Raw genomic sequence first — 27,793 nt, forward strand, 5'->3', positions numbered from 1 at the left:
TCTTTGAGCAATCTCCTAAAATTCTCAATTTTTGACTGATTTATTACTGTCCTGTACTTAGATTTAACAGATATAATTTTTTTTATCCTGACAAGTTTCAACATTTAACACAAGATGTTGCATGTCATGATCAGAGAACCCATTTACTATGGTTTTGTGATATGACCTCTAGACTTGTCTACAAAGATATTATTAGTAGCAGTCTCAGAGCATTTACATATCCTAGTTGCAAAGTAGGAACTAAATTGAATGACAGTGCTACTGATTGCAATAGTTGTTCACCGACAAAGATTTCAATAAACCCACATTAAAATCATTAGCAACCACTCTTTCCTTGTTTTTTTTACTGAGAGATGGGACAACAGATTGTCCAAATTTTTTATGAAGAGGTTAAAATTTCCTGATGGTGCTCTGTACATCCGTTGTATTAAAAAGAACTTCTTATGAAAAAGTACTGCTCTGAGCACAATTTATTAATATCAATATTCATGAAATCAAAACTGTTTCTGACATGTGGCATCTCCTCCTTTCTCCATAATTTCTCTATGGAAGTAAGAAGCTAATGTGAATCTTGTAACATTTAACATATGTATACCAGTGGTCACATGATGTTCGATATTAAACTTCAGTTAAAGAAGTGTAATAGCATTGTAGCACTCCAAGATGGAGGGGGGGGGGTACTATAAAAAATGACCCATTTATATCAACCAGTATCCATACAGATCAAAAAGCATGTCTGTTGAATGCAATCAATTGTGAAGCCAACCAGAAGACAGCAAAATATTGAGAGTCTCTGAAAAATTGAATTAAAATGTGTGAAGATAATTTTCACATAAACATATTTGCTGTTTGCACTGATAATGAAAATAAAAATATAGAAATGTGATAGCTTTTAAAACAAGACATGCCTGACTTATTAACATATGGATGTTCATCTCATTATATTAATCTACTCAAAGAAGAAGTTTTGCGTGCCGTGGTTGACCCTATTTTAAGATAAATCATATATGAACTTGTCATGATGGTGATTCTGTTACTCTTGGTACTTATAAGAAACTCAAAGTGTTTAATACGCTTACTCCAAATAATTGCTCTGTAATAATTTGCCTCCCTACATTGGTTCTTGTTTGCTGTTATTCTTCATTTATAATGTCTTAAGACATGGACGCCATGTAGAGTGAATTCATTGGATGAACATCTAGTATTACATGTAGCATCTAGTAGATTAACCACTTCATAGTAATAATTAATGGCAGATGTAGTGCAGAAATAATCACTGTTGTTACTTCACAAAGGAAGTGTGTTCAAGACAGTGAATGTTCATATGGCTGTACAATCATGTGTGTAACACAATGTAATCCAAGTGGCAAGGATAGCAAAGCAGCTGTTGAAGTCCAACCATATTATGTAACACAGATTCCACATGGTTATGACCTTGAACAAACTATCTATCTGGATTTTTCGCCACCAGCAAACTGTAGGCAGTGACTGACTAAGGCCATCTAGGTGAAGAACCTCAGTGCTAAATAATACAGTATCATTGATTTCAACAGCTGCTTTTCAACCCTTGCTATTTGCATTCTCTTCACCAATACCAGCTGTTGTGAACTCCACTAATGGGAACCCTCCCTGCTACCTATCCTGCGTTCCCAATAACCACTTTGGTCCCACTTTTCAACTAAGGTATGCCCCTTGATTGTGTGCTCTCTGGCACCCCATCCCGCCTCCCCTGTCAAATTAATTTGATAAGTCTGCTAAATTTCCATGAAAGAGTGTAATATTTTTGTTATGCCTTCATGGTTAGCAAGTTTGATTATTCCAAATAGTGTATAAAGAATTTCAACAATGTACAGCATACAGTTAATTGTTGACAGCTACAATTGAAAATGGAGAAAACAGACTGATTGAAAATGAAGAAAACAGTGTTTTGTGCAGTTATTAAACATTTTCATTTGAAGATTTGGACAGCCACACAAATCAAAACAGAACTGGATGAAGTTCGTACGGTCTCTGCAGGATCATTCAAGACCATTTACATTTGGAATAATGAATTTAAATGTGGCCAGACAAATACCAAAGATGAATTGCACTCCACCCATCTAATTGAGATTAGCACAAAGGAAACAATTGACAGAATCCATGATATGGTAAAGCAAGACCACTGAATAAAAATTCGTGAGATTTCTGAGTCAAAACAGTGGACAAAGGCTTTTGAAAGTGCACCAAAGAAGGGAAAGACCATTTTGCCAGCTGGTAAGTTGATGGTCACTGTTCCTAGGACTCCCAAGGAGTAATCCTCATCCGTTACTTGTAAAAAGGCAGAACTGTAATTGGACCCTATTGTGCTTCATTGTTGGATCATCTGAAACTTGCATTCACTGAAAAAAGACCAAGGTTGGCATGCCAAAAAGTGCTCTTGCACCAGGATAATGCACCATCCTACACGTCTGCAACAATGATGGTGAAAGTGCATGAATTGGGCTTTGAATTGGTTTCTCATCCACCCTATTCACCAGACTTAGTCCCAAGTGACTTCTTCTTGTTTCCCAGTGTGAAACTTTGGCTTGCCCGGAAGAAATATTCATAAAATGAGAAAGAGATAGTTGCAGTCAACGAGTATTTTGCAGAGCTTGACAGAACCTATTTTTCTGATGGTTTGAGAAAGCTTGAGGCTCGCTGGACCAAGTGTATACACATTAAAGTAGACTGTGTTGGGAAGTAAAGTGAGTTGTTTATGAAACAAACATTTCTTCTTACTTTTTAGCAGACTTATCAAACTATCCTCGTAATATTACTTGAAAGGTTCTTGGGCATTGTGCCAGGTTATACCATGGAACTTGCACAATCTTTCAGTGAGGCAGCTGCTCATCATCTTCAGATGTGACTGTGGGGATCTTAGTGGCTCGCAAATTTATAAGTAGGTTTGCTGGAAAAGCTCATGTACCATGGGATGGGGCTACCATGTCAGTGCAGAAGATGCCGACACCCAGGGCTGTCTGCTGGAGCGTCGAGCTGTGGACCCCGAATGTATGGCTAGACCTGCAGACCCTGTATCAGGAACAGCAGAATTTTGTGGCTGATCTAGTCTAGTGTGACATCTCTGTTCAGCACATCTATCTTCAACACTACAACACATCTGGCCAATATACGAGGGTTAGAACTTTAATAGTGGCAACTATTTATTTACAGCTTGTACAAAATAGATACGTGTTTCAAAGTTTTACTGACCTTCAGAGTAGTCACCAGCATTGTGTATAACCTGTTGCCAGCAATGTGGAAGTCGTAGGAGACTCTTAGCAGTGCCAGTTGTGTTGACAGTTCGAGCAGCGCGTCCTATTGCCCGACGAATTTGTATTAGTTCTGGAGCGAATGCCATGAAGTGTTTCCTTCAGTTTAGAAATCGAGTTGAACTCGTGAGGGCTTAAATTAGAGGAGTGCAGTAGGTGGTACAGCACTTAGCAGCCCCATCAGTCAAATAAATCAGTAACAGCTTGCACTGTACATGCTTGAGCATGGTCCTGCAAAATGATGGTCAGGTCCTGCAGAAAGTGTCATCACTTCTGTCTCTATGCTGTTCATTTTTGGAACACAGCCTACGACCAGCCTAGAGACAGAAGTGATGATACTTTCTGCAGGACCTGACCATCATTTTGCAGGACAATGCTCAAGCATGTACAGTGCAAGCTGTTACTGATTTGTTTGACTGATGGGGCTGCCAAGTGTTATACCACCTACTGCACTCCCCTGACTTAAGCCCTCATAAGTTCAACTCCATTTCTAAACTGAAGGAAACACTTCACTGCATTTGCTTCAGAACTGCTACAAATTCACCGGGCAATAGACCACGCCGCTTGAACTGACAACACAACTGGCACTGCTAAGAGTATCCTACGACTTCCACATCGCTGGCAATGGGTTGCACATTATGCTGGTGACTTCTTTGAAACACATATCTGTTTTGTACGAGCTGTAAATAAATAGTTGCCACTTGTAAAGTTCCAACCCTCGTACAATTTCCCACACTGACAGAAGGCTTTGTGTATTCGTGGTCTCCTGCAACAGTGACAGTCTTCTGTCTTGCGATGTGAATGAAAACAGTGTTGGGTTCTCTAAAAGATTATCACAGTTTTAGCAGACTAGGAATATACGAGGTCCCATGTCAGAAAGCAGAATCATAGATTGGCCAGATGTGCTGCACTGTCCGAGACAGATGCCTTCTGCGATGACATTATAGCCCTGCGTGCTGCCACTTGTGCTCTTTGAGCGAATCAGTGTGTAAATTGGCTAGCCACTAGAGATCATCACTGTTGTACCAGGGGATGGAAGGGAGCTGTCCCATTGAAATGTTGTGCATTTTACATAAGTCCATCCAATGCTATTACTGAGAACCGTTCAGACAGCTATTATATTGCGAAAGCCTCAAACAGCACAATGTTGTTGACTTCACACTCTGTGTCACTTCAGTTCTTGCACCAACATTGTCTGTCCACAAATGAGCATAGGGGAACTCTTATTGCAGATATCCTTTGTTCCCTTAACCTTCCTGCTCTAAATCTTTGAAAGACCCAGTCTGCCATTTGTCTTCCCCTTCCCTCAGCAGTTTCCAAACTTCCTAGCCTCCATTTCTCCAACCACACTCTCACGACAAGTGTCTCTCTTCTTCTCAATCACAGCTCTCTCTCTTTGGAGCCATTACCTATTTCCTATCTCTTTCTTCTACTTTGGATCCCCCTCCCCTTTCCCAACTCCTTCTCTCTCTTTCTCTCTTTTTCTTTGTTCTTCCCAACACTGTTATCCACACATTTTATGTATAGAATAGTATAGAATATACATCACAAGTATAACTAGTTTTGACTGTCTGTGTTATGTCACAAAAGTATTGTGTGCTTTCCAGAGTTTTGCCTGGAGCAGTAGCAGTAACTGGACTGTTGGTGTAAGAGTTGAATTTGTTGTGGACATTTGTGAGGACACATTCAAAATGCTAGACCAACTTCTTGGTCTTGTTTGTGATGGTATGGCTGGAAATATTGATTGGCCACCATCACATGATAAAGAGTGCATGGCTGTAGCCTGCTTAAATCTCCTACGATTACAGGTTAGTTATTTACTTTATTTAATGAATGTTGTTACTTAAGCATCATTTTTGTATTCCAAGTGAGATATCTGTAATATTATCATGCCTTGTTCTTTTTTCTCTGTTTTCGTTTTATGCGTACTGTGGCTTTGAGTGTGCTCCAGTGCAGTTTTTTGTGTCATTTTGCAGCTCTGATACTTTTTCATTCCAGTAATTAAGAGCTTTAAGTGGCTAACAGAATGATACAGAATAACATTCTCAATAAATTTTAGATTTGTTTGACACTGTGCAAACAGACCTTTTGGTCAGTTTATTAGAAGACTGTATTTAGTAGCACTAGTTTCAGCAACAAATAGTCTTAAAGATCTCTCTTAAATATTGTCGCGTAGAAGGTGTAATTAGATGAATGATGAATACTAACTTCATTTAACGAAGGTTTATTCAGCACCTGCACATACAAGAGTGCGGAGCAAACTGCCTCCGGGCAGAATACATACAGTATATATACAGGTACAGAACATTCCAGTACAATGATTCTTGACATTTTTGGATACTTCTAGAATGTACTCGAACCGAATATAGAAAATAAAATTTTGCAGTTCAGATGAGTTTTGAACTCATGACCCTCCATACAACAGTCTAGTATCATAACCATTTCACCACAGTTTCTGCGACATTGCTCCCTCCTTAAGAGAACAGCGTCTCGGTGTTATGCCCTCCTAGTCCGGGAACAAGTCATCGGTCCTGCATTCTCCGACTCCCGATGACTGATGTTCACCCTCGCGGTGATCTTCTTAGAACTTCCTTTGCCGCTATGCTCTTCATCACCTTTATGCTTGTTGCCTGTCGCTGGAGCTTTGAATTTACCCTGGATTGCAGGATCCTTATAGGGCTTGATTTGAAGGAACTGGACCGTATCTCTGATTTTTGTCATCTTGTGTCGGGGTTGAAATCTTCAACTTCATAAGTAACATCAGACAACTGTCTTACAACCTTATAAGGTCCAAAGTAGCACCTGAGGAGCTTCGCAGAGAGACCAACCTTCCGAACAGGAATGAAGATCTAGACGAGGTCACCAGGCTGGTAGACAACAGTGCGGTGGCTCGTATCATACCTTCGTTTTCTTGAGCCTGCAGCATGTGGAGTCGAGCTAATTTCTGAGCTTTCGCAGCTCTGGTTAACACCTGGGCGATGTCATCGTCGTCCACGTCATTAGGATTTAACAGAAACACAGTGTCCATCATAGTCACCTCACGCCCATGCACCAGGAAAAATGGCGTAAGTCCTGTGGTGTCTTGTTTGGCAGTATTGTAGGCAAACATCACGAAAGGTAGCACCTCATCCCAGTTGCTCTGCTCAACATTGATAAACATTGATAGAATGTCGGCCAAGGTCTTATTGAGGTGTTCAGTAAGCCCATTAGTTTGCGGGTGGTAGGCAGTCGTCATGTGATGAGTAATGCTGCACCGACAGTTTATCTCTGTCACAAGATTTAATTGGAAAACTTTCCCTCAATCTGTAATTAACGACCTTGGGGCACCGTGTTTTAATACAATGTCTTCAATGATGAATTTGGCTACCTCAAATGCTTCAGTTGTTCTCACGGCTTTTGTAATGGCATAGCATGTCAGATAATCTGTGCAAACAATAATCTATCTATTGCCACTAGAAGACTTTGGAAATCACCCGAGGAGGTCAATCCCAACATGCAGGAAAGGTGTTTCGGCTGGTGGAATTGGTATGAGTTGGCCAGGCGGTTTATGAGGCACTGCCTATCTCCTCTGGCACTCTTGATAGTGCGTCACATAGTGACGGACACTCCTAAATAAACATGGTCAGAAAAATCTCTTGCAGATTCTATCGTACATTTTAATAAATCCTAAATGTCCGGCCTCAGGTGTGTCATGGAATTTCTGTAGAACATCTAAGTGCATGTGTTTAGGAATCACTGGTAGCCACCTATTTCCAAATGGATCAAAGTTTTTCTTGCAAAGTAATCCATTAACTAACTTAAATTCTCCTTTCACATCCTCTGACAGTGTTAAGACACATCATCCTCTTCAGGTGCCTTAGAAGATTATCCATCATCCATTCAAAAGTTGCTGGTGCATCACACAAACCAAACGGCATTACCTTAAACTCATACAGGCCCTCAGGGGTGATGAATGCAGTTGTCTCACGCTCAGCCTCATCTACTTTGATTTGCCAGTATCCTGAGTACGTGTCCATGGTTGAGAAATACTTGCCGCCTTCAGACAATCTAGTGTATCGTCAATTCGTGAAAGAGGGTAAATGTCTATTTTAGTTATCTTATTAAGCTCCCTGTAATCAACACAAAAGCGCCAACTGCCATCCTTCCTGATGAGGACCACTGGTGACCATGTGCTCTGCGAAGGCTGAATGATGTCATTCATCATCATTTTCTCTACATTGTCGCGAATTATTCAACGTTCCATTGCTTACACATGGTATGCTCTCTGGCTCATTGGTTGATGGTCTCCAGTGCTAATCCAGCGCTTCACCATTGATTTGACTAATTTGCTCTTCACCTGTGGATTGAAGCATTCAGAGAACTCTTGAAGAATGGTTAGTAGCTTCTTCTGTTGTTCCGTAGTGAGATCTGGTGATAATTGAGCTAGAAGATTTTGTCTCATGGTAGCGCTAATTTCACCCACAGACTCGGCATGGGAGGTTTCTATGATGCTCAGCTGTTCTGCAATTAATGGCTCAGCATTTGCTATGCACATGCATCTTGGAAGGATCTGCAGTTCTCTGCGACAGTTAACTATCCACAATTCACCGAATTTGTTCTTAAACGTGACGACAGAGGCTGGGATGACCAAATTATTCTTCAGTGGTATGCTTCTCTTACATTCCACTACAAGAGCCATGGGTTGGTGCATGGCATGACACATGACAGTTACCTTTCTAGTGCTAACTGCAAGAATGTCCTCCACAAACTTGGATGTGCATTTTCCTGTCCACAGTATCTCATCTCATCTAGCATAATCATCGAGCGATCACAATCTATAATTGTCTGAGAAGCTTTCAAAAAGTCTCATCCGAGACTGACGTTATGACTACACTCTCGTAAGATGATGAATTCTAAGAGCTGTGTATGGCCACTTACACCCACACGAATGACACTCATTCCTGTAGGTTTTACTTATTTCCCATTAGCTACCTTCAGCAGAGATATTTTGTTGTCGACGAATACGGTATTCTGCAACTGGTGATGGTACTTCTTCGAAATAACTGAATTTGATGGTCCTGAGTCCACAAGAGCTTGGTCTGGTTGACCATCCATGAGGATATCGACGTAGTTTCCTATCATTTTTGTAGCGATCGATGGTGGAGTAATTTTCTCTTCGGTGGCCTCACCTCCAAGGAAGGTTGCGGCAGCTTGGTGATCGGCTGGAGCTTCTAAATGGCAATGGAGACCTTTATCGGCATGTTGGGGATTGTCCTCTCCAGTGGCTAGCTTGTGACGATGGTGACCTATGTCGTCCTGCATCCACATCTTGTTCATCTTCGTTGTCCCGGAGTTGGTGTCAGCTAAACCAATCTGCTGTCTTCTGGTGCAGGCATCATCAAATATCCGCCACCTGTCTCGACAATAGCACACCACATGTCACGGTCGTCCGCAGTGGAAACATACTGGTTGGTTACCCTGGGCCCTTTCTTTGTGCCCAAACAGGTTCCTCTTGCGGCATTGTAGGAATGTAACTTTGCCTGGGTTTCAACTTTTTCACCATTTTAAAGGGAAATGAAGGATGAGATATTGGGTTCAATGTCTGTTCCACTTCCTCCCTTATGACCTCTTGAAGTGTCTCAGTTTTTTGCTCGCCATGCAATCCAAGTGCTTTTTGAACTTCCTCTCTCACTATCTGATGAAGAACACGTGTGAAATCAGTTTCTTTCTCCATCACAGACATCGATATGACATTTAGAAGCCGTTCAAACTTTTTGCATGTAATTATTTTTTGATGCATTGTCTCGATGTACTGGCACCATTTTATGAAGTCGTCTGCTGTCGAAATCTCCTTCATGAGTAGGGCTTGATACATGTCCTCAGCAACACCCTTCATGAGATGTGCAACCTTATCTTCCTCCTTCATTCTAGGATCCACTATTTTACACAGCTCCAAGATGTATTGAATGTAGGATGCTGTAGTTTCTCCTGGACGCTGTGCCCTGCACTGTGATTTATCTTCAGCCTTGTACTTCTGCCATCATGTGTTGCCGAAATACTTGTGCAGTTCCGCCTGGAATACTTCCCAGCTTGTGAACTTCTCCTTGTTGTTCTCCTACCATTGCTTGGCAGTGCCCTCCAAGTAGAAAAATACATTAGCCAAACACATGGTGTCATCCCATTTGTTAAATTTGGCTATACGCTCATATACCTTCAGCCGCTTGTCTGGGTCTTGGCTAATGTCACCGGAGAACCTGGAAGGATGTCTCATGTGGTGGCACACAGTTACTGTCATTGTAACGCCCTCTTCTTGTGTCTCCAATAGATTGCGATCTGTTGAATATGGCTCAAACTCAGGTTTCTCGCCATGTAAATGGCGGCTCTGTTGTGGCCTGATGGGAGCCACTGTGTCGTCGATAATGTGCGCTATTACAAGTTCCAATACCCAGCGTCTCCACCAGAATAATGTCGCATAGAAGAAGGTGTAGTTAGATGAATGATGAACACTAACTTCACTTAACGATGGTTTATTCAGCACTTGCATGTACAAGACTGTGGAGCAAACTGCTTCTATCCAGAACAAACATGGTATATGTACAGGTACAGAACATTCCAGTACAATGATTCTTGACATTTGTGGATACTTCTAGAATGTACTCGAATCGAAAATAGAAAGTAAAATTTTACAGTTCAGGTGAGTTTTGAACTCGCAACCCTCCATGCAACAGTCCAGTATCATAACCACTACACCACAGTTTCTGCGAAAATATGTGGCTCGTTAATTTCAAAGATTTTTCACTCATAATTCTATTTGTGCTGATAATAATTGACCCAAACGTGTTGTACATTTAGGAATAATGGATATCCTTAGTCATAATAACAGTACTTCTTTACTGTGATATTTTTGGAAGTGCAGTAAAAGTTGATCAAGGCAGAACTTTGTATAATTTAGAAATCTGGCCAGACTGTACAGGTATTTCAGTCCCAATGCATTCAATACAATTGTATGTGCTAATTTTTCAATTAAAAATGGAATGTACCTAACACAGAAATGGAATGCAAATTTTAAGACTTGATTGATAATTCGTTGTACAATGTGGAAAAGTCCTTACACAGTACTACTGTATTACAGTATACATGCTATTCCTGACTCTACAAGGACCCTCCTTTTAGCACAAAGACTTTACAGCCTTGTCAATGGTGTTAAGTTGCGCAAGATCAAGAAAAGAGGTCTGGTGCAGTGCAGCACAGCACTGCAGGTGTGGACATCAAGTCACACCACTCTGTGCTGTGCGCAGTTTTGGTACATCAAAGGAAATGGTTCATTTGTGAGCACTCAGTTTGTCAGCCTTTCTCATTTTGCATTATTATTGACACACACGGGTGCACAGTGGAACATTGTTGTACATTTACAAACAGTCTGCTGTAATCTATTCAGTGAAAGAGGTGAATGTTGTTCCATTAAACAATAGTTTTGTCTGGCAAGGTTAAACATTGGAAAGAAATGCACTACTTGCATTCTTTTGTGCCTGTTTCAGTTGACTAATAACACTTTATGTGATAAATGATATTGGGCAAAAAGTATTTGTCACTTAAACTTAACGGAAAGGTTGTGGTAAATGAGTCGAATGAGAATGACAAACTCTCTATATGTGAAATAATGTTGCGTTTCAAATGCAGTAAAACGTAAATTTATGATACTTTAAGAAAGAAGGATAGGATACAGGATGAGTGGGTGAAACGGAACGGGAAAATGAAAAGAAAGGTGAAGAAGACTGAAAATGAAGGAATTAAAGAGAGTGTGTGGGAATGTTTTGTAAGTGCACAAGCAAAAAACTTACCTTTGTTTGGTCCAACATTGCAGAGTGAGGCACTGCAAGTCACCAAGGAGCTTGGAAATAAAGAATTTAAGGGACCCACAGGATGGTCGGACAGTTTCAAAGCTAAGCACAACATGGTGTGGAATGCTGTGTGCGAGGTAGCTGAGGATGTGCAGGATAGTGTAGCAACAGAATTCAAAGACAGTACTGTACAACCTAATTGCAAATTATGATTCAAAAGACTTGTGAAGTGTCAATGAAACAGGACAGTTTTGTTGTGCACCATCATCCAAATCTCTAGCAATTCAACGTGAAAAGTGCATTATTGAAAAATGTCCAAAGAAAGGTTCACTGTACTGCTGTGTGGAAACATGTTAGGTAAAATGAAGAAGCCACTGATAATTGGAAAGGAAGCAAAACCACATTGTTTCAAAAACATAGACATCAGTAAGCTTCCAGTTTCATGGTGAAACAATAAAAAGGCACCAATGGTGGATGGATTTATGGAAGAATGGCTGGGCTCTTTCAGTGCCAAAATGTAAAAAGGATATCATCAAGTTCTCATTTTCTTAGGTGACTCAGCCTGCCACCCGAAAGTCAAGTTATCAAATGTGAAATTGGCTTGGTTCCCACAAGGTTCAACCAGCTTCACAAAACCCATGGATCCAGAGGTTATTTACACTTTCAAGTACCATTGTAGGTGATTGTTAAATGTCTCTTAGCGTTGAAGAAGCTGAAGGTGTTGCAGTAAATTAGATTGGCTTGGCAGTAAGGGAAGTAAAGCCTGAAACTGTTACCAAGTGCTTAAAGTGGGGTCTGGAGGTCCAGAACCAGTTGCTTCAGAACTATCAAAGCTCAAGAAAATGCAGCTGCAGTTGTTGAATTAATGAACATGTGAAACATTTCATGCAGTGTAGATGACTTCATTCACTGTGATGACTTTCTGTCAAATCACTCCACTTTTACATCAGCAACAAATTTAATAGAAATCTGCAATGCGGAATGTGGTCAGGGAGAAACGAATGAAGAAGAAGAGGAGCAAAATGACGTCTGCAGAAAAATTAATTCGCCTGAAGAAGCTATTGCATGCATAAAAGATGTTTTGTGATTTTCAGCACATACAAATTCTCCCAGGCTGTTAGAACTGTTGTATAGTGCAAAATATTGTGCAGAAGAAAAATTTTGAACAGGAAATTCAAACACCCTCCTTGATATGTGGTGAAAAAAGTGAAACGTAAAGCAAATAAACATGGGAATAGTATGTATGTACATACAACAATAAACACACTTAAAGTTAGAGTGAAAATAAAGAAATGCCATATTATCTATCAGTTAGTGTAATATTGTAGAGTGCTGTTGTTCAGTATACAATAAATGAACATATACTGTGCGGCAGTGAAGGCATGTATGTGCATAATTACAGATTTATACTTGTGTACATGATACCAGACAAATTTTATGTAGCCTAGTGAATGAGTTTTGTGTAATCTGAGAACTTGTCCAATTTGGAAAGTTATTTTAGTCCCATACAATTCCATTTTAAGCAAGTTCCTCTATATATTTTGACAACACTAGAGTGACACTTGTGTTGTGATACGGTTTCAAATATTTATTTCAAAATGTTTTGAGTAACTGATATTACTACATTGTGGTTTATACTACTTGTATTACATTACAAGGGAGGAGGAGGAGGAGGAGGAATCACTATTACCCTTGTTGAAATAATCCCCCTACATTTATGTGAAATGATGAAAAGAAACAATGGAAAACTTATGTTAATGTAAGACATAAAGGAATTAATGACATTAGCTGCCAATGGGCACTAATTTAAATCAGCGGGGAAAGTTGGAATTTTGAGCAAGGACAGACAGTGAGATAGTGTGGATGCACACCATGCTCGAACTCATACGAGAATTGGCAAAACACTGCAAGTAATGGGGCTAATGGGCAAGGAACACTATATCAGTAGTGTTGGATAAGTTGAGAATTTGGAACTGATGGGAGGTGTGCTAGGGTAGTTCGTGTCTGGATGGTGCAGTGGTCAGTGCATCTGCCTGGTAAGCAGAAGTCCTGGGTCTGAATCCTGGTCCAGCACAAACTTTCAATGTTCCCCATTGATTTAAATCAATGCCCATTGACAGCTAATGTCGTTAATCCCTTTGTGTCGTGATTCATAGTGGCTGCAGGATCAAAATGATATCTGTTCTTTTGGACATGTCCGAAAAAACAAGACACCAAATACACACTGGTGGAAGAAGAAAATCACAACACCAAAAAATAATTAATTCAGAGTAATGAAATTTCATGAACATATTTGTCTGGAAACACATGTAAGTGATTAACATTGCAAGATCACAAGTTAATGTAAGTGTGAGACAAGCCATTGCAAATGTGAAATGTTAGTGCATTAATAACGACTTTAATCACCAAACTGTTGAATGCAAGCATGCAAATGTGCATGAGTTGTGTTGTACAGGTGCCAGATGTCAGTTTGTGAGTTGGAGTTCCTTGCCTGTTGCACTTGGTCGCTCACTGCAGGGACAGTTAATGCTGTTCATGGATGATGCTGGAGTTGTCATCCAATTATGTCCCTTATGTGTGCGGTTGAAGACAGATCTGCTGATCGAGCAGCCATGGCAACTTGTCACACTTTGTAGAGTATGTTGGGTTACAACAGCAGCACATGGGCAAGCATTATCTTGTTGGAAAATGCACTGTGGAATACTGTTCATGAATGTCAGCCCAACAGAGTTTTTCAGTCAAGGCTTCCCTCTCTGTAGTTCTATATGACTGTCTGGAACCCAGTCTGCAACCATATGTTCTTGTGACCACCACTGCCAGCAGTCATGTACAGTGGCTACAATCCTTCCAATGTTTCTGCAATATTGCAGAATGAGCATCCAGATTCTCATTGTCTTATTACAAGGCCTCATTAAAACTCATTAAGGTGTTGATAATGGTTTCTTTGTCACCTTAAAGGCATTCTTGAGTAACATCAACTAACGACATCCAATCTCAGAGGTAACTGATGCTCATGACTGTTAGAGTGAGTATTTAAAGCAAACCTGATTTGCATCCACTTAGTGGCACTACTAGCACTCTTATGCGACTGTCATGAAATTTGAATAGGTGTCATGTTTCAGATGTAGAAACATGCCTACCAACTTTTGGTTATGTCACACAAATCCTCCTTGGTGTTGTGATTTTTTTCCTTCAGTGTATTATTTTGATGTATAGCAGAATTAAACATACCTTGCTAGTGTTGCAATATGTAATGTTTCTTGCTGTGTAATGCTGTAGTCTGTATACTTCCCCATCCCACCCTCTCCTTTGTGCCAGGGGCTGTGCTGAGTGGAGCAACCCAATTGTTTTCTTCCAGTCTGGGGATACTGGATGAACCAAGAGTTCCTTAGCTGGAATTGTATCATGACTGAAGATCAAGATTTATCCATCCACATAGCAAGGCTCTAAAAAAATACTCTTCATTCTAATGTTTAACCATGAACTAAGTAAGTGAATGGATGGTGAAAAGTATGTTATATGACAGTTGTGTTCGGTTTACATAGGAATGTGGGGCTCTCTGTGGACAGAATGTTTTGTCTCAACTATATGTCAAAACTATGTAAAACCCAGTAATCAATATTTAATCATTTCCAGTGGCTTGGAAGAGGTTGTTCAGTGGCAATAACTTCCAGTCCAATAAAAGAGCACAAGATTTTAGTGCTCTGAAATAAACAAACTAAAGAAATTCATTGTGACACAATGACTTTGTTACAGTAAGGTACAGTAGAATACATTTGAGAAAATGTTACTGATGTACTAGAAAAATGGGCATAAACTCTAAAATTGGCAAAAAAGTTTTACAGTGAAACATGTCGTAATGTAATCTTGCTTGCAACTAGTGCATTTCAAAAGTCTGAGAACTGGTCAGTGTAGTAAACATGCTACCTCAGACCAAGCTCTGTTTTGCGCAAAATCTGAAATAAGTGTGAAGCAATATCATAGAAAGAAATTCCAAGGATCAGAGTGCCAATATATGCACCTGTGCCAGATGCTCCTATGAAGAAGGAATCTTCAGGGAAGAAAAAGACATTGATATCAGCATTATGAAATCAGCAGTTCCTTTAACACATCAATCTTGTGCCACAAACTCCCCAGGTGGTTCGAGTTGAGGGAGGGGAGGGGGAGGGGGAGAGAGAAAGAAAGAGGGGGGGGGGGAGAGAGAGAGAGAGAGAGAGAGAGAGAGAGAGAGAGAGAGAGAGAGAGAGAGGGCGGGGGGGAGGGGGGGGGGCGAGAAGACAAAAATCTGTCTGGTAGAATGAAGTCCATAATACAGAGGAACATAAACCATAAACTGGTTCAGCACGTACATGGAGAAACAAACTTTAGCATGCAGAAGGTCCTTATGCTCGTGTTTTCAACAGACACCTCTAAACCTACTGATGCCCAAATAGTAACAGAATATGCAATTACTGAAATGATGATGACGTGAGGACAGGACTAGTGATGGAAAGATCATTGATGTGAATGACATACCATTCCACACGTCTCTTATTTTCTCTGTTAGACTTACGCTAATATAATTTTACTAGCTCCTTCCTCCCCCCTCCCCTGTATGTGGTAATCAAGAGGGCAGAGGGAACCTTTGAGAAGGTCTCCCCTTTCTATATTCACAAGGCATTGGAAGGTATTGCTGGGTCCTTAAAAAGCATTAAACGACTTCATGATGAAACACTTCTAGATGAAACCGTCATGTCACACCAATTATCTAAGAGTCTGGGTTGCAAGGCCCTAGGTGACTACCCTGTTGTGATTGATCCGCATAGCACATTTAACATCTGTAAGGGCCTGGTTACCTACTCTGATATAGTAGAGGTGGACTCTGAGAAGTTAAGTGAAGAGTGGAAAAACGTTGGAATTGTGACAGTGCAGAACTATATCAGGAGAGTCAATGGCATCTTGGAAAAAACTGCAATATTTATTTTAAAATTCAACACTCCATAATTACCTAAACATATTCTTGCAGCCTGTATCCAACTTAAATGTTCAGCCATTTGTTCCAAACCCAATGTGATGCTTCAAATATCAAAGATTTGGTCATACCACTATGGCATGTAGCGGGAGGTCTACTTGTGGAGGTCATGGAGCCTCAGATCACAGATCGGGCGACTCTTGTACACTTCCTCTGAAATGTGTGAACTGCTCCATGGATCACTCAGTTTGAACCAGGGAGTGAGGAGTTCATAATGAGAAAAGATAATTCAGGAGTTGAAAGTTATGAGACGCATACCCTGTGGTGTAGCTATATAAGCTTTCAGTGCTGTATACCATCTAACGTTTGCTACTTCTTTTGCATCAGCCCTTAAGAAGCGAGTCAGCAAGTGTGATGCCTTCAAACAAACCCAGACCACAAATTCAAATATGAGTATGTGCACTGGTCAGTGTACCTGAGGAGAAAAGCTACACTTGACTAGAAACCATTTGGAAGCCATCAATGACTGACTTGGAACCTCAGCCACATGCTACTGCACATCATCACAGGCTCACTATTCTATCCTCTCTACACATACAATGAACTCTTCCCACAAGTAAAAACAATGCCACACAAAAAGTCATTCACAATTGAATGAAGTGGCAGCAAAGCCATTGGATCAGCAAGCACTCTCCCTTTCCAATGGTGAGTGTGTGGTCGAGGATATGTATATCTACGTGGAGGAACTGGAAAGCTGGGCACCGTTTAACGTTCCCCTGTTCTCTCGGGTAAACCATCACTGCTGAGGGAGAAGGACAAGGACAACACTCATTAATCGATGGCTCCGACATGTTCTTCTATATTACAGTGGAACTTAAATGGATACCAGTTGCATTTGAAAAAATTATAGCTACTGGCCCAGGAGAGACTGATCTCCATCTTCTTGCAAGAAACTAATTTTAAAGTCACTGACACATCTGAGGTAAGGAGTTAACACCTACAGTAAAGATGATCTTACTGGAGACATGGCTAAGGGTGTGGTAGTTCTTTTCATTGATGACAGATGCTGCTCCTCTCCTGTCCCTCTTACCATGACTATACAGGCAGTTGCAGTGGAATGTGTCATACCAGTTGAGATCACAGTGTGTTCTTTATATCTTCCATCTCATGAACCATTGGCCACCACTTGCTCCAGGGGTCAAATTATTCAGCACCTTACCCATTCATAGTGTGTCTACCTTTTAAACTCAAGTTAGATGACACAATTTTTTACAGCTGTAGGGTCATCTTCAGCCATTGACATTTGTTTTTGCTCCCCAGCTATTGCAGACTCAGTTTAGTGGGAAGTGGCCATAAATCTGCACTCCATTGCTCACTTTCTGGTGTGGGCCACCTACTGACTTGGAGAGTGCCGACAGGAGATTACAAAATTGACGTTTCAGAGGGCAAACTGGTTGTGACACAGTCTGCAGGCCATCTTCAAACAATAGGATTGTGCCCAGGAGATCATGGGGCTGTATCATCTGTTTGTTCCAATGAGCTGCTGTCGATTCCATTTCCCACTCTACCAACCGCCTCTGATGACAGCCTGTCCCTTTCAGCAATTCAGACACCATCCAATTACAGGAAATCTTTGTGTCTTCAAGTTTGCGAGATCACAAGCAAGGCAAGAGACAAAAGAAATGAAAGAGGGACTCCTGGTAGAAATTTGTGACTTCCATTAATCGGTCCACTTCCACTACACGAATTTGGGACTCAATAAGGCAGATTTCAGGCAAGGTCAGTAAACCTCACATTATCGCCTAGTTGAGAAATGGAGTTCTGGTGGGCATGCCTAAAGAAAAGGCTCAGGTTTTAGCTGAACACTTTTTTACCATCTCTGTGTCATCCAAACTCCTTCCTCAAGGACTGGTGCTTTCAATATTTTGTTGGTGATTTCCTCTCTGATTGCTTTGTTCAGGAGAATGTAGTTTCCCAAGGCAGTGCACTCCCCAGGTGAGGCCTCAGGCATGGCCAACCAATTGGCAGATTGCTTGTGTAAAATCTAAATGCAAGACTGTAATATATTTTGGTTCAAGACCCCTCTGTTTTTGAGAAAACCACCCCTAAAGTTAATGGTGCGTAATTGTCGGGATCTTTTATTGTCATGTGTGGTGTGATAATGGGAGAGTCAATAAGATAATCAATAAGGAATAATAGCAAGGTAGACAAATAAATATCTCAAATGACTCAAATTAGTAAAGAATTAAACTTTTAATCATGATTACCTAACCGTGCCCTTTTATTTACCCTGTTACATGTCCTTACTTTACTTTGTACAACAACATGGCTGCTACATGTAATACAAACATTCAAAGCAAATATACTCATGGCACCAAGAATATCTAATGACACAATTTAAGTGCAACTACATCATTCCTTCTGAACATTTGGTAGAAAACAGGCTTGTTTTACATTTATCAGTATTTCCTTTTCAGTAATTAATTTTAGTGCGTACAACACCTGAAAGTTGATTGTAACTTATGCTATGAATTGTTACAACTGCGTGGTTGTGGAATGCTCATTGGGTTTCCAGAAGTACATTGCAACTCTGGAACATCCAGATAAAGTTCTGTACCATCCTTCACTGTAAATAAACACTGCACAGTCAACTGGCTGTTGTCAGTCATGATGAATTCACAGTGGTATTACTCGGCATTATTTTCACACAGTGAGGCTTAAAATCTTAAGTATTTACTGTTCCAAGTCATTTGAGAAATTTATTTGCTGACTTTTCTGTTATTCCTTATTGATCACTTTAATAACCCTCTTATTCCTACCAGTGTCAATGCAGAAGGAAAAAGAAAGTGCAGAATGCAATTGAGAATCAATCACTGGTTCTTTGCTCCCCTGCCAGATGGCTTGGTCGCTACGCCAGTGGTACTTGAAAAGCATTCACTTTATGGGTACACAGGCAGAAATCATAACAATTTCTTTCTTGATTTCTAGGAAAATATGTGTTTGCAGGACCTGTATGTGTTGATGAAAAATACTGTTTTTAATTATCTACCAGTCCTGTCAATTTTGAGTTGATTGTGTGTCATGAATGGAACAAGTGATTTTCTCGAAACTAGATGGATGTTGAGCCAAATTTTCTTAAGGTCTTTCGGTGTATGTTGTACACAAGCAACATGAGTGGAATCGGTTGGCCATGTCAGAGGCTGTGGGGCAGTGGGTGGAAAATTTCTATTGTTGCCGTTCTCAACACAGGCTCTCTAACTACAATGTTGGCAACCAGAAAGTGATTAGCAAAAACGTGATGCCTGTAATTAAAGTTCACTGTGTAATTAAAGATCTCTGATGGAGAAATAAAGTTATTGATCATTGAAGTTCCTTACACTGAGGATTTAGGATGTTGTCTGGGATTCATAGAAAATACAATTTACTATAACAATTTTCACTATATTCTGAAAACGATAAAGCGTAAAGTTCCAGACAAAAGTTTACCCAAGAAATGCTACTATCAGCTCTTGTACTATCAGAGCTGTTCAGAGTCTATTGCGCAGATCCTATTATCCCTAGATAACAAAACTGTTCAATAATCGTTATCAATGTAAATGTCCAAAGTGAATGCTCACCAAAATTTAATGTTAATAGTCATCAAACACCATGCTAGTAATGGTAGAAGATCTGTCCTACGGCGACACATGAAAATACGACATATGCAAACTGAGAATAAATCACTGAGATTGTTCTGAATTAACACTTTACACCACAATGCGAACTCATTGTTACGTGCATACAAAGTTATGTAATACGGCATCCAAGGCTGTTCCTTGCAACTGCACAGACGGGACGCGGCTTCCAACACGGAGTGCATGCTGATACGAATGTAGCAGAGAACTGGGACCCGCCTCTAGCTTGCAGCGCTCTTATTTATATAGCCCCGGTGTGGACCGCCGAAAGCGCAGCCGAGAAAATTTGCCTTCCTGACTAGCCGCTGGGGCTAGTAGAGCACCACTTCAAGTTACTAAGTAATTAATTGCTTCATTCGCTGAAGGCTGATGAAGCTCTCAATTTAATTGTGCAATCAGCATACAGGTAAGTATCTCTAATAAAATTGTGATGTGGCTAGATGAAATACTTTTGGTGAGAGAATTATTTTAGTTTCACTGCACGTGATAGATGAGCTCTGAACTTGCCCTTTGGAGAGATGCTACAGCTATGGTTTTATAGCTACCTTTTGGAAACTTCTCACATCTTTGTTGTTATAGCGTATCTCCATTCTACCTAAGTCTAAACATCCTAGCTTTATCTAATCACTTACTTAATCTATCTTGCCTTCTGTACTTTTAGGACATAAAAACAGAAAATCATGAATTTCAACCAATATATTACTTTGTGAGACCCAGCAAGCTGTTTCCATTAAATTACAATGAAAAAGGAATCTGAATATAAATTTTGAAGTTTCTAACTCCTTCCTGTTGCGCCGATTATTTTTACATAAAACGTCCAAATTTTGGAAAACTGTTAAAGTTATTAAACTGTAATTTAACACATTATCATTTTAACATCACTCCTGACATGCTATTAACTTTTCAGATTATTTACTTTACTTTTAAGGTATTGCGCAACATTTGTGACGTCATAGCTAGTTACAGCGGACTAGGCTGGCACACAATGGAAAGCATATGAATTCTATATGGCGTGAGTAGGCTGCTTCCCTACAAGGCCTTTTCCTTGTGAGTGTCACACTGTTTGCATCGCTATCACTCCTCTGCAATCAGAAGCCCATTTAATAGTTCTTTGTTTGTGGATGACTTTGCCATCATCTGCTCTCCCTCTGATCTTATGATGACTACAAGGCAACTTTAGCTGACCATAAGGAGGCTGGGAACAGACCAATAAAAGGTTCTCACTTGAGAAGACTACTTTTTTCAGCTTAAACTCTGCTCATCTCAGTTTTCACCCACCAGAGTACATAAGGGGGGACATTATTTTAAAGTTTAAGGACAATGTGCCCTTTTTACTCTTACTATTTGACTTAACATGGTTCTTGCACCTAAAATACTTGCAAACGAAGGGCTTCAAATCGTTGAATATTGTGAAGTGCCTCAGTGGAGAGGTGTAGGGAACTGATAGATCCCACCCCCTGCAGTTTTGCGGCTCATTTGTCAGATCACAGATTACGGCAGTGTGATTTAGGGATCAACCTATATTTCTTACCTCAAAATATAGACACTGTCCACGATGAAAGCATTCAGATATCAACTGGAGCATTTTAGACCAGCCCACTTCAGAGTCTGTGTGGAGAGGCTAATGAAACATCACTACAGATTCAGGCTTGACAGGCACTGAACACCTCATTGTTGCCTCCGTCATTGGCATTTAGTGTGGTGGTCCATCCCAGCTTTGAGTGACAGTTTAGGAATTGGCCCCATGTGGCCAATCTTGGCCCCATGTGGCCAATCTATTTGGAATACAGTGCTACTGACTGTCTCACAGATATGGGTTTATTAGTCCTCCAAATACACAGCCAGGAATGGAACAAAGTGCCACCTTTTGTTGTTTAGGGGCCCAAAGAAAGCTTGTAATCCACATTATATTTTAACATCTCTGTTTTCTTCAGTGCCACCATTTTATCATTGTTTATATGAATGGATCCCAGTAAGAGTATGCCGTTGATTCTTCATCTGTTTTCGCGAATAGGGTTTTCCAGGTGTGCCTTCTGGAACAATTTACAAATTGTGATTCAGGATTACGGGGCATTATGATGGGCCTGGATTGGATTCAAAAGCATCACAGTAAAAGTTTTCTCATCTGTTCCAACTCGCTCAGTGTAGTACATGTGATTCACCAAATGTACCAAGTACACTTGTTGATTCAGCTCATCCATGACACCTTACAGCGACTCCAACACTGAGGCAAAGAGGTCTTTTACTTTGCATTTGCACACATTGTGACTCTGGACTCACATTCAGAAGGATGACAGTTCAAACCCACATCCAACCATCCTGATTTAGGTGTTCCGTGATTTCCCTAAATTGCATAAGGCAAATGCCAGGATGGTTCCTTCGAAAGGGTGTGGCTGCTCCTCTACTCCATCCTTCCCTAATCCGAGATTCTTTTCTTCTCTAATGGCCTCCTTGTCAATGAGAAGTTGAACACTAATCTCCGCCTTCCTGCTGGACACGTTGGGATATGGGGAAACATTATAACTGACAAGGCAGCCAAAGAAATGTGTTTGTATGATGTGGTATGTCAATGTGCCTTCCCATTGCATGCCGTCATCTCATTATCTGACAGAAGAGTCATGTGTCAGTGAGAAACTGAATGGTTGGGAGTGGCAGACAAGAAGTTGCAGCCACTCAAATCAACCACACAAGCTAGATGGACTTCATGCCAGTCACACTTATGGAAGGAGGTGCCGTTCCTCAGACAGCACATAGGACATACCTCTTTAACACACAGTTTCCTCCTCCAGCAGGAGGATCCACCACTGTTTTTAGTGAGCCACTTTCAGTTTAACATATTTTGGCTTGAGATTTGTCCACATTCCTTGCTGACATTGGCACATGCCTCACATGGGTTTTGAAATTTTGTGAACTGTCGGGCCCCGTCCATAAGGTGCTAGAGAAGGGAAGTGGGGGCAGGCCGTAACCCCCCCCCCCACCCCCCCCATCCCCCCCCCACCCACCTACCTACCTCAAGAATGGCATGCTGACTTGCCATAAGGGTACTGATTACCATGCTGTTGAGTGCCGCACATTAATTATCACCATTGTCATAACTGTGTTGGTGGATGATTTTGAACTTGGGAGTTGAAAGTGTCATAAATCACATTAGTTTTTTAATTAATGTTAACACGTTACAGCAACTATGAACAATCTGATTTTACAGTCAGTTGGAGATCTCACAAAAACTTAACATGAGTTGACAGAATCGCTTTCATTGTGCTGTTTTGTGGTATTATACTTTGGCTTCGACTTCGTTCATGTAGGGATTGTAAGAGGTGATTAGAACAGTATCAGGATGAAAATAGGAAGCAAACCTTCATACTTACTAACAGATGTAAGGAGAAATGTGGGAACTACTTATAGCTTTCTTAGATCTTAATAATTTGGGAGTGAAGGAAACCACTCACCAGTTAGAGGAAGTGTTTGTCATCAACAGGCACACACAAGTCTATATTATTTGCATTCTACTAGAAGTTTTCTGCACATTTAGTTAGAGCTTAGTTAAAGTAGTTTATCATAACTATTGTACTGACTTTAGATATCTGTGATGAGAGGTTTTGTAATGTATTTTTTTAAAATGTTATTTTAGTTCTGTGTGAAATGACATGAGTGAGTGAATGCTGTCTCAGCACATAGATTAATCCTCCCGCTAAGCATATGGACTAGATTCGAGTGGATGTACCTTTTATTCCATAGATCCTTATTGAGCAGGTCTTCAAGGATGTAGACAAGTTAAAAAACAGGAATACATATTAAAAAGTGTATACACACATTAATGTCTCTTCCACAGATTCCAAGTTAAATGGCTCTAATGGATGTGAAATATGTGATAAAAATATTAAACACATTTCCATTTAAGAAATAATAACAAACTTGTCACAAAATATGTGAAGGTCACAGGGGTCTGCCAAGCTAGACTTTCACATCTGACAGTTGGGTTATCATACACAGTATCTTTTTGTTTCACTATGTAAGTTGATGCAGGGATTTGGAATTTTAATCATTGACGTTTGCGTGTACTATGACCAGGAGATATACTTGCAAGCCACAGGTCCTCATTCCTTAATTGACAAAATTCTGCCAATGAAAATGTCTTTGAATAGCTGGATTTAATGGTATTAAAGGCAACATGAAACTTAGTGATACTAGAATGGTAAAACTTACTGTTAAACACTTTACAGTGATTTACAGTATGTGAACCTGTGTCCACAAGGAAGTGCAGTCCTAATATGCCAGTACGATCACAAGGACACCATTTCATTACATTTTCATTACATTGCATGGAGCAGAGTTGTCACATCCTGAATGGCACGTGCGAGTAGTCTTACGCTTCGTTCAACTCACTCAAACAGGCAAATTATTCAGTGTACAGTGGAAAAGTGTACAGTGTAGTGGAAAAGTTGCACTATGTTTTGATTTAATTTTATCTGCAGCAACAAATTACTAAGACGGTATTGTAGCAATTATACTGTAAACAGTAATATTTATTTTATTTGATACAGACTGAATTCCTAAAACGAACTACATTTGGTAATAGTTGCTGAAAAGGCTTTCTTATTAAAGTTTCAAAACTTATGACAATATAATTTTTTATGTAGCTAGTTACCATCGTAAATTGTGTGATCCAAACATGCAGCTGAATCCAGCTGTGCCCCATTTCTATGGTAATAATGGAAAAACTCCACTGATGTCACTTTCATGCCTGTGACAGATGCTTGACATGTCAGTGTCACTGTTGCTATTCAATGAAATAATCACTTCCTTCTCTGAATTTTCCAAAACAGCTTCATTCTGTCATGCTCCTTCAATGCTGCTCTGTGCACGTTTGATGGCTTTTCTACCATCTTCAGTGATGTTCCTAACAGCTTCTTGTGTGATGATGTTCCCGACAGCTTCTTGTACGAGTGCTTTGACTGCAGAGATAGTAAACTTATTATTATTCCAGGAAATGTAAATTTAATTTGGGCCCATAGTAACTCTATCGGGTTGAAATGGCAATGGTAGGGTGGTAGTCTAACGATTGTTTGCCAATATGGTTTTGTGAGATTCTTGGTTTTGTATACGGGGAACTGTGGTTTATGGATTTTTTTTCCATAAGTTCCCTCTTTGTAAGGTTATCACACACATTGAAGTTTGGTGCTGGACCCAATCAATCATTTATTCCTTCCCCATCGGCATGGTAGGTGCCTTGACAACCACAACTGAATTGTAGGGACCATTACATAGAACAATTGTTGATAGTTTTCCCAGGTTTGGTATTAGTGACTGTATGAACCAATTTGTAAATGTGATGTGGTTCTTTTCTTCATTGTAGTCACCTGTGTTTTTTAATTTAAAAACCAGGAGACTGTTTGGGACAGAACTTTGCACAGTGGCTGCATCAAGAAGAATTAAGTGTGCCCCACTTGCCAGGAGGTATTACCGTTGTTGTTTAGATGTGTTCTCTGTCCTGCTTGATAAAAATGACCAGAATTGACCATGTTTCATCAAGCCACACCGCTTAATCCATTTACATACTATGGATCTGCATTTTAAAAAATGGCATCACCATGCCGCTATAGACTCCTCTGTCAACAGCGTATGACCACAGAAATGTCCATAGTGAATGCCTAGATTGTGTGAAACTGTGAATAATGATGTGCAACTGCGTTAAAAAAGTTCTAATTCCTGAAGTGTGACCAATAACTTGCAGAGTATCATATATTTCTTTCTGCGATAATAATCATAAACATGATGAAAAATCATATCTTCCGCAAACAAATCTATATTGGTAATCCACTTATCCATACAACTTTTTTTCTCCAAGGGTTTTCAGTTTTGATGTTTCTCCAGCTTCTTTTTCTTTCTTAAACATCTCCTTTCCCAATCTTCACAACAGGCTTTCTGTTTACTGATCAGGGCCACCACAGTTCTGTTGATTACCTTGTTAACAGAGAGCAGTGGGCAACTGTTACGTTTTCCAGTCTCAAAGTAGGCACGTAATATACAAACCATTTCTCTCCACTGCCCTTGTACTGCAATATCCTGTCCAAGAGAACTTCCTACTGACATTGTTCAGTGCTGCACAACAAATAACAGTAAAAATAAATAAAGTAATAACTCCTACAACTGCAAACACAAACATAAACAAAATCACTGGGTGCAATGCTTGCATAGAAGGGCAAACTGACTGAAACTGAAGGCCATTGCAGGTGGGAAATGTTGAGGTAGTGGGGTGAAGGTATGGCAACTTTGGGTGTTTGTTGCAGCTACAAATCTTGAGATTGGCGGAATACGGTCTATGCTTCCCACATGGGCTTTCCTCCTATTACTTCCCTTGTAGCTGTCAGTCATAAAGTAATTTTGAACAGACTATAGTTATCATATCAGTTATGTGTGTGAACTGTCTGCTGTTGAAGACATGAGTGGGTGATTTCAGTGTCTGCCATTTATTACTGTTTAATTTTTCAGAATAAAGATTATTTTCATCTAAATTTCAGCATACATCATTTCTTGATCGTAGCTATAATGGTTCTATAGTTATGAGATTCACTCTAGTGAAAAGCTCCACAGAAGGAAACACAGATTACATTTACTAAGCTACATAATTGCATTTGTATGGCTGAACTGACTACATTTGTAAGGCTCATTTGGTAAGATACTGTAAACTGGGCTTAATTTGTTTCTTTGTAATTTACAGTTACATGTGCTAATTGGGCACAATATGGATGTGGCAAGTGTTGGTCTTACATCAGGAAGCAGTCTCTTAATAAACTTGAAAGAGAAAGTGGTTCAATTGGCTAGTAATCGTGGAGTGCTGGGTTCTGTGCAGGCTGCAGCTCAGGCTGCATTGCAAGTTGGCTGACAAGGCAGCCAAAGAAATGTGTTTGTATGATGTGGTATGTCAATGTGCCTTCCCATTGCATGCCGTCATCTCATTATCTGACAGAAGAGTCATGTGTCAGTGAGAAACTGAATGGTTGGGAGTGGCAGACAAGAAGTTGCAGCCACTCAAATCAACCACACAAGCTAGATGGACTTCATGCCAGTCACACTTATGGAAGGAGGTGCCGTTCCTCAGACAGCACATAGGACATACCTCTTTAACACACAGTTTCCTCCTCCAGCAGGAGGATCCACCACTGTTTTTAGTGAGCCACTTTCAGTTTAACATATTTTGGCTTGAGATTTGTCCACATTCCTTGCTGACATTGGCACATGCCTCACATGGGTTTTGAAATTTTGTGAACTGTCGGGCCCCGTCCATAAGGTGCTAGAGAAGGGAAGTGGGGGCAGGCCGTAACCCCCCCCCCCACCCCCCCCATCCCCCCCCCACCCACCTACCTACCTCAAGAATGGCATGCTGACTTGCCATAAGGGTACTGATTACCATGCTGTTGAGTGCCGCACATTAATTATCACCATTGTCATAACTGTGTTGGTGGATGATTTTGAACTTGGGAGTTGAAAGTGTCATAAATCACATTAGTTTTTTAATTAATGTTAACACGTTACAGCAACTATGAACAATCTGATTTTACAGTCAGTTGGAGATCTCACAAAAACTTAACATGAGTTGACAGAATCGCTTTCATTGTGCTGTTTTGTGGTATTATACTTTGGCTTCGACTTCGTTCATGTAGGGATTGTAAGAGGTGATTAGAACAGTATCAGGATGAAAATAGGAAGCAAACCTTCATACTTACTAACAGATGTAAGGAGAAATGTGGGAACTACTTATAGCTTTCTTAGATCTTAATAATTTGGGAGTGAAGGAAACCACTCACCAGTTAGAGGAAGTGTTTGTCATCAACAGGCACACACAAGTCTATATTATTTGCATTCTACTAGAAGTTTTCTGCACATTTAGTTAGAGCTTAGTTAAAGTAGTTTATCATAACTATTGTACTGACTTTAGATATCTGTGATGAGAGGTTTTGTAATGTATTTTTTTAAAATGTTATTTTAGTTCTGTGTGAAATGACATGAGTGAGTGAATGCTGTCTCAGCACATAGATTAATCCTCCCGCTAAGCATATG

The 27,793-nt window shown here is 40.2% G+C and overlaps 1 protein-coding gene across 1 annotated transcript in view; it reads left to right on the forward strand.

Moving 5' to 3' along the window:
* The window catches only part of LOC126248847 (E3 ubiquitin-protein ligase HERC2), an 851,297-nt gene that overhangs the window by 160,864 nt on the left and 662,640 nt on the right, over nucleotides 1-27,793 (forward strand). Inside the window, exon 17 of the mRNA XM_049950269.1 lies at nucleotides 4,895-5,095. Coding sequence (XP_049806226.1) covers nucleotides 4,895-5,095 — 201 coding nt within the window. The remainder of the gene's footprint in view (nucleotides 1-4,894; nucleotides 5,096-27,793) is intronic.

This window comes from Schistocerca nitens, chromosome 3 (assembly GCF_023898315.1).
Source record: "Schistocerca nitens isolate TAMUIC-IGC-003100 chromosome 3, iqSchNite1.1, whole genome shotgun sequence".
Taxonomy (NCBI): Eukaryota; Metazoa; Arthropoda; class Insecta; order Orthoptera; family Acrididae; genus Schistocerca; species Schistocerca nitens.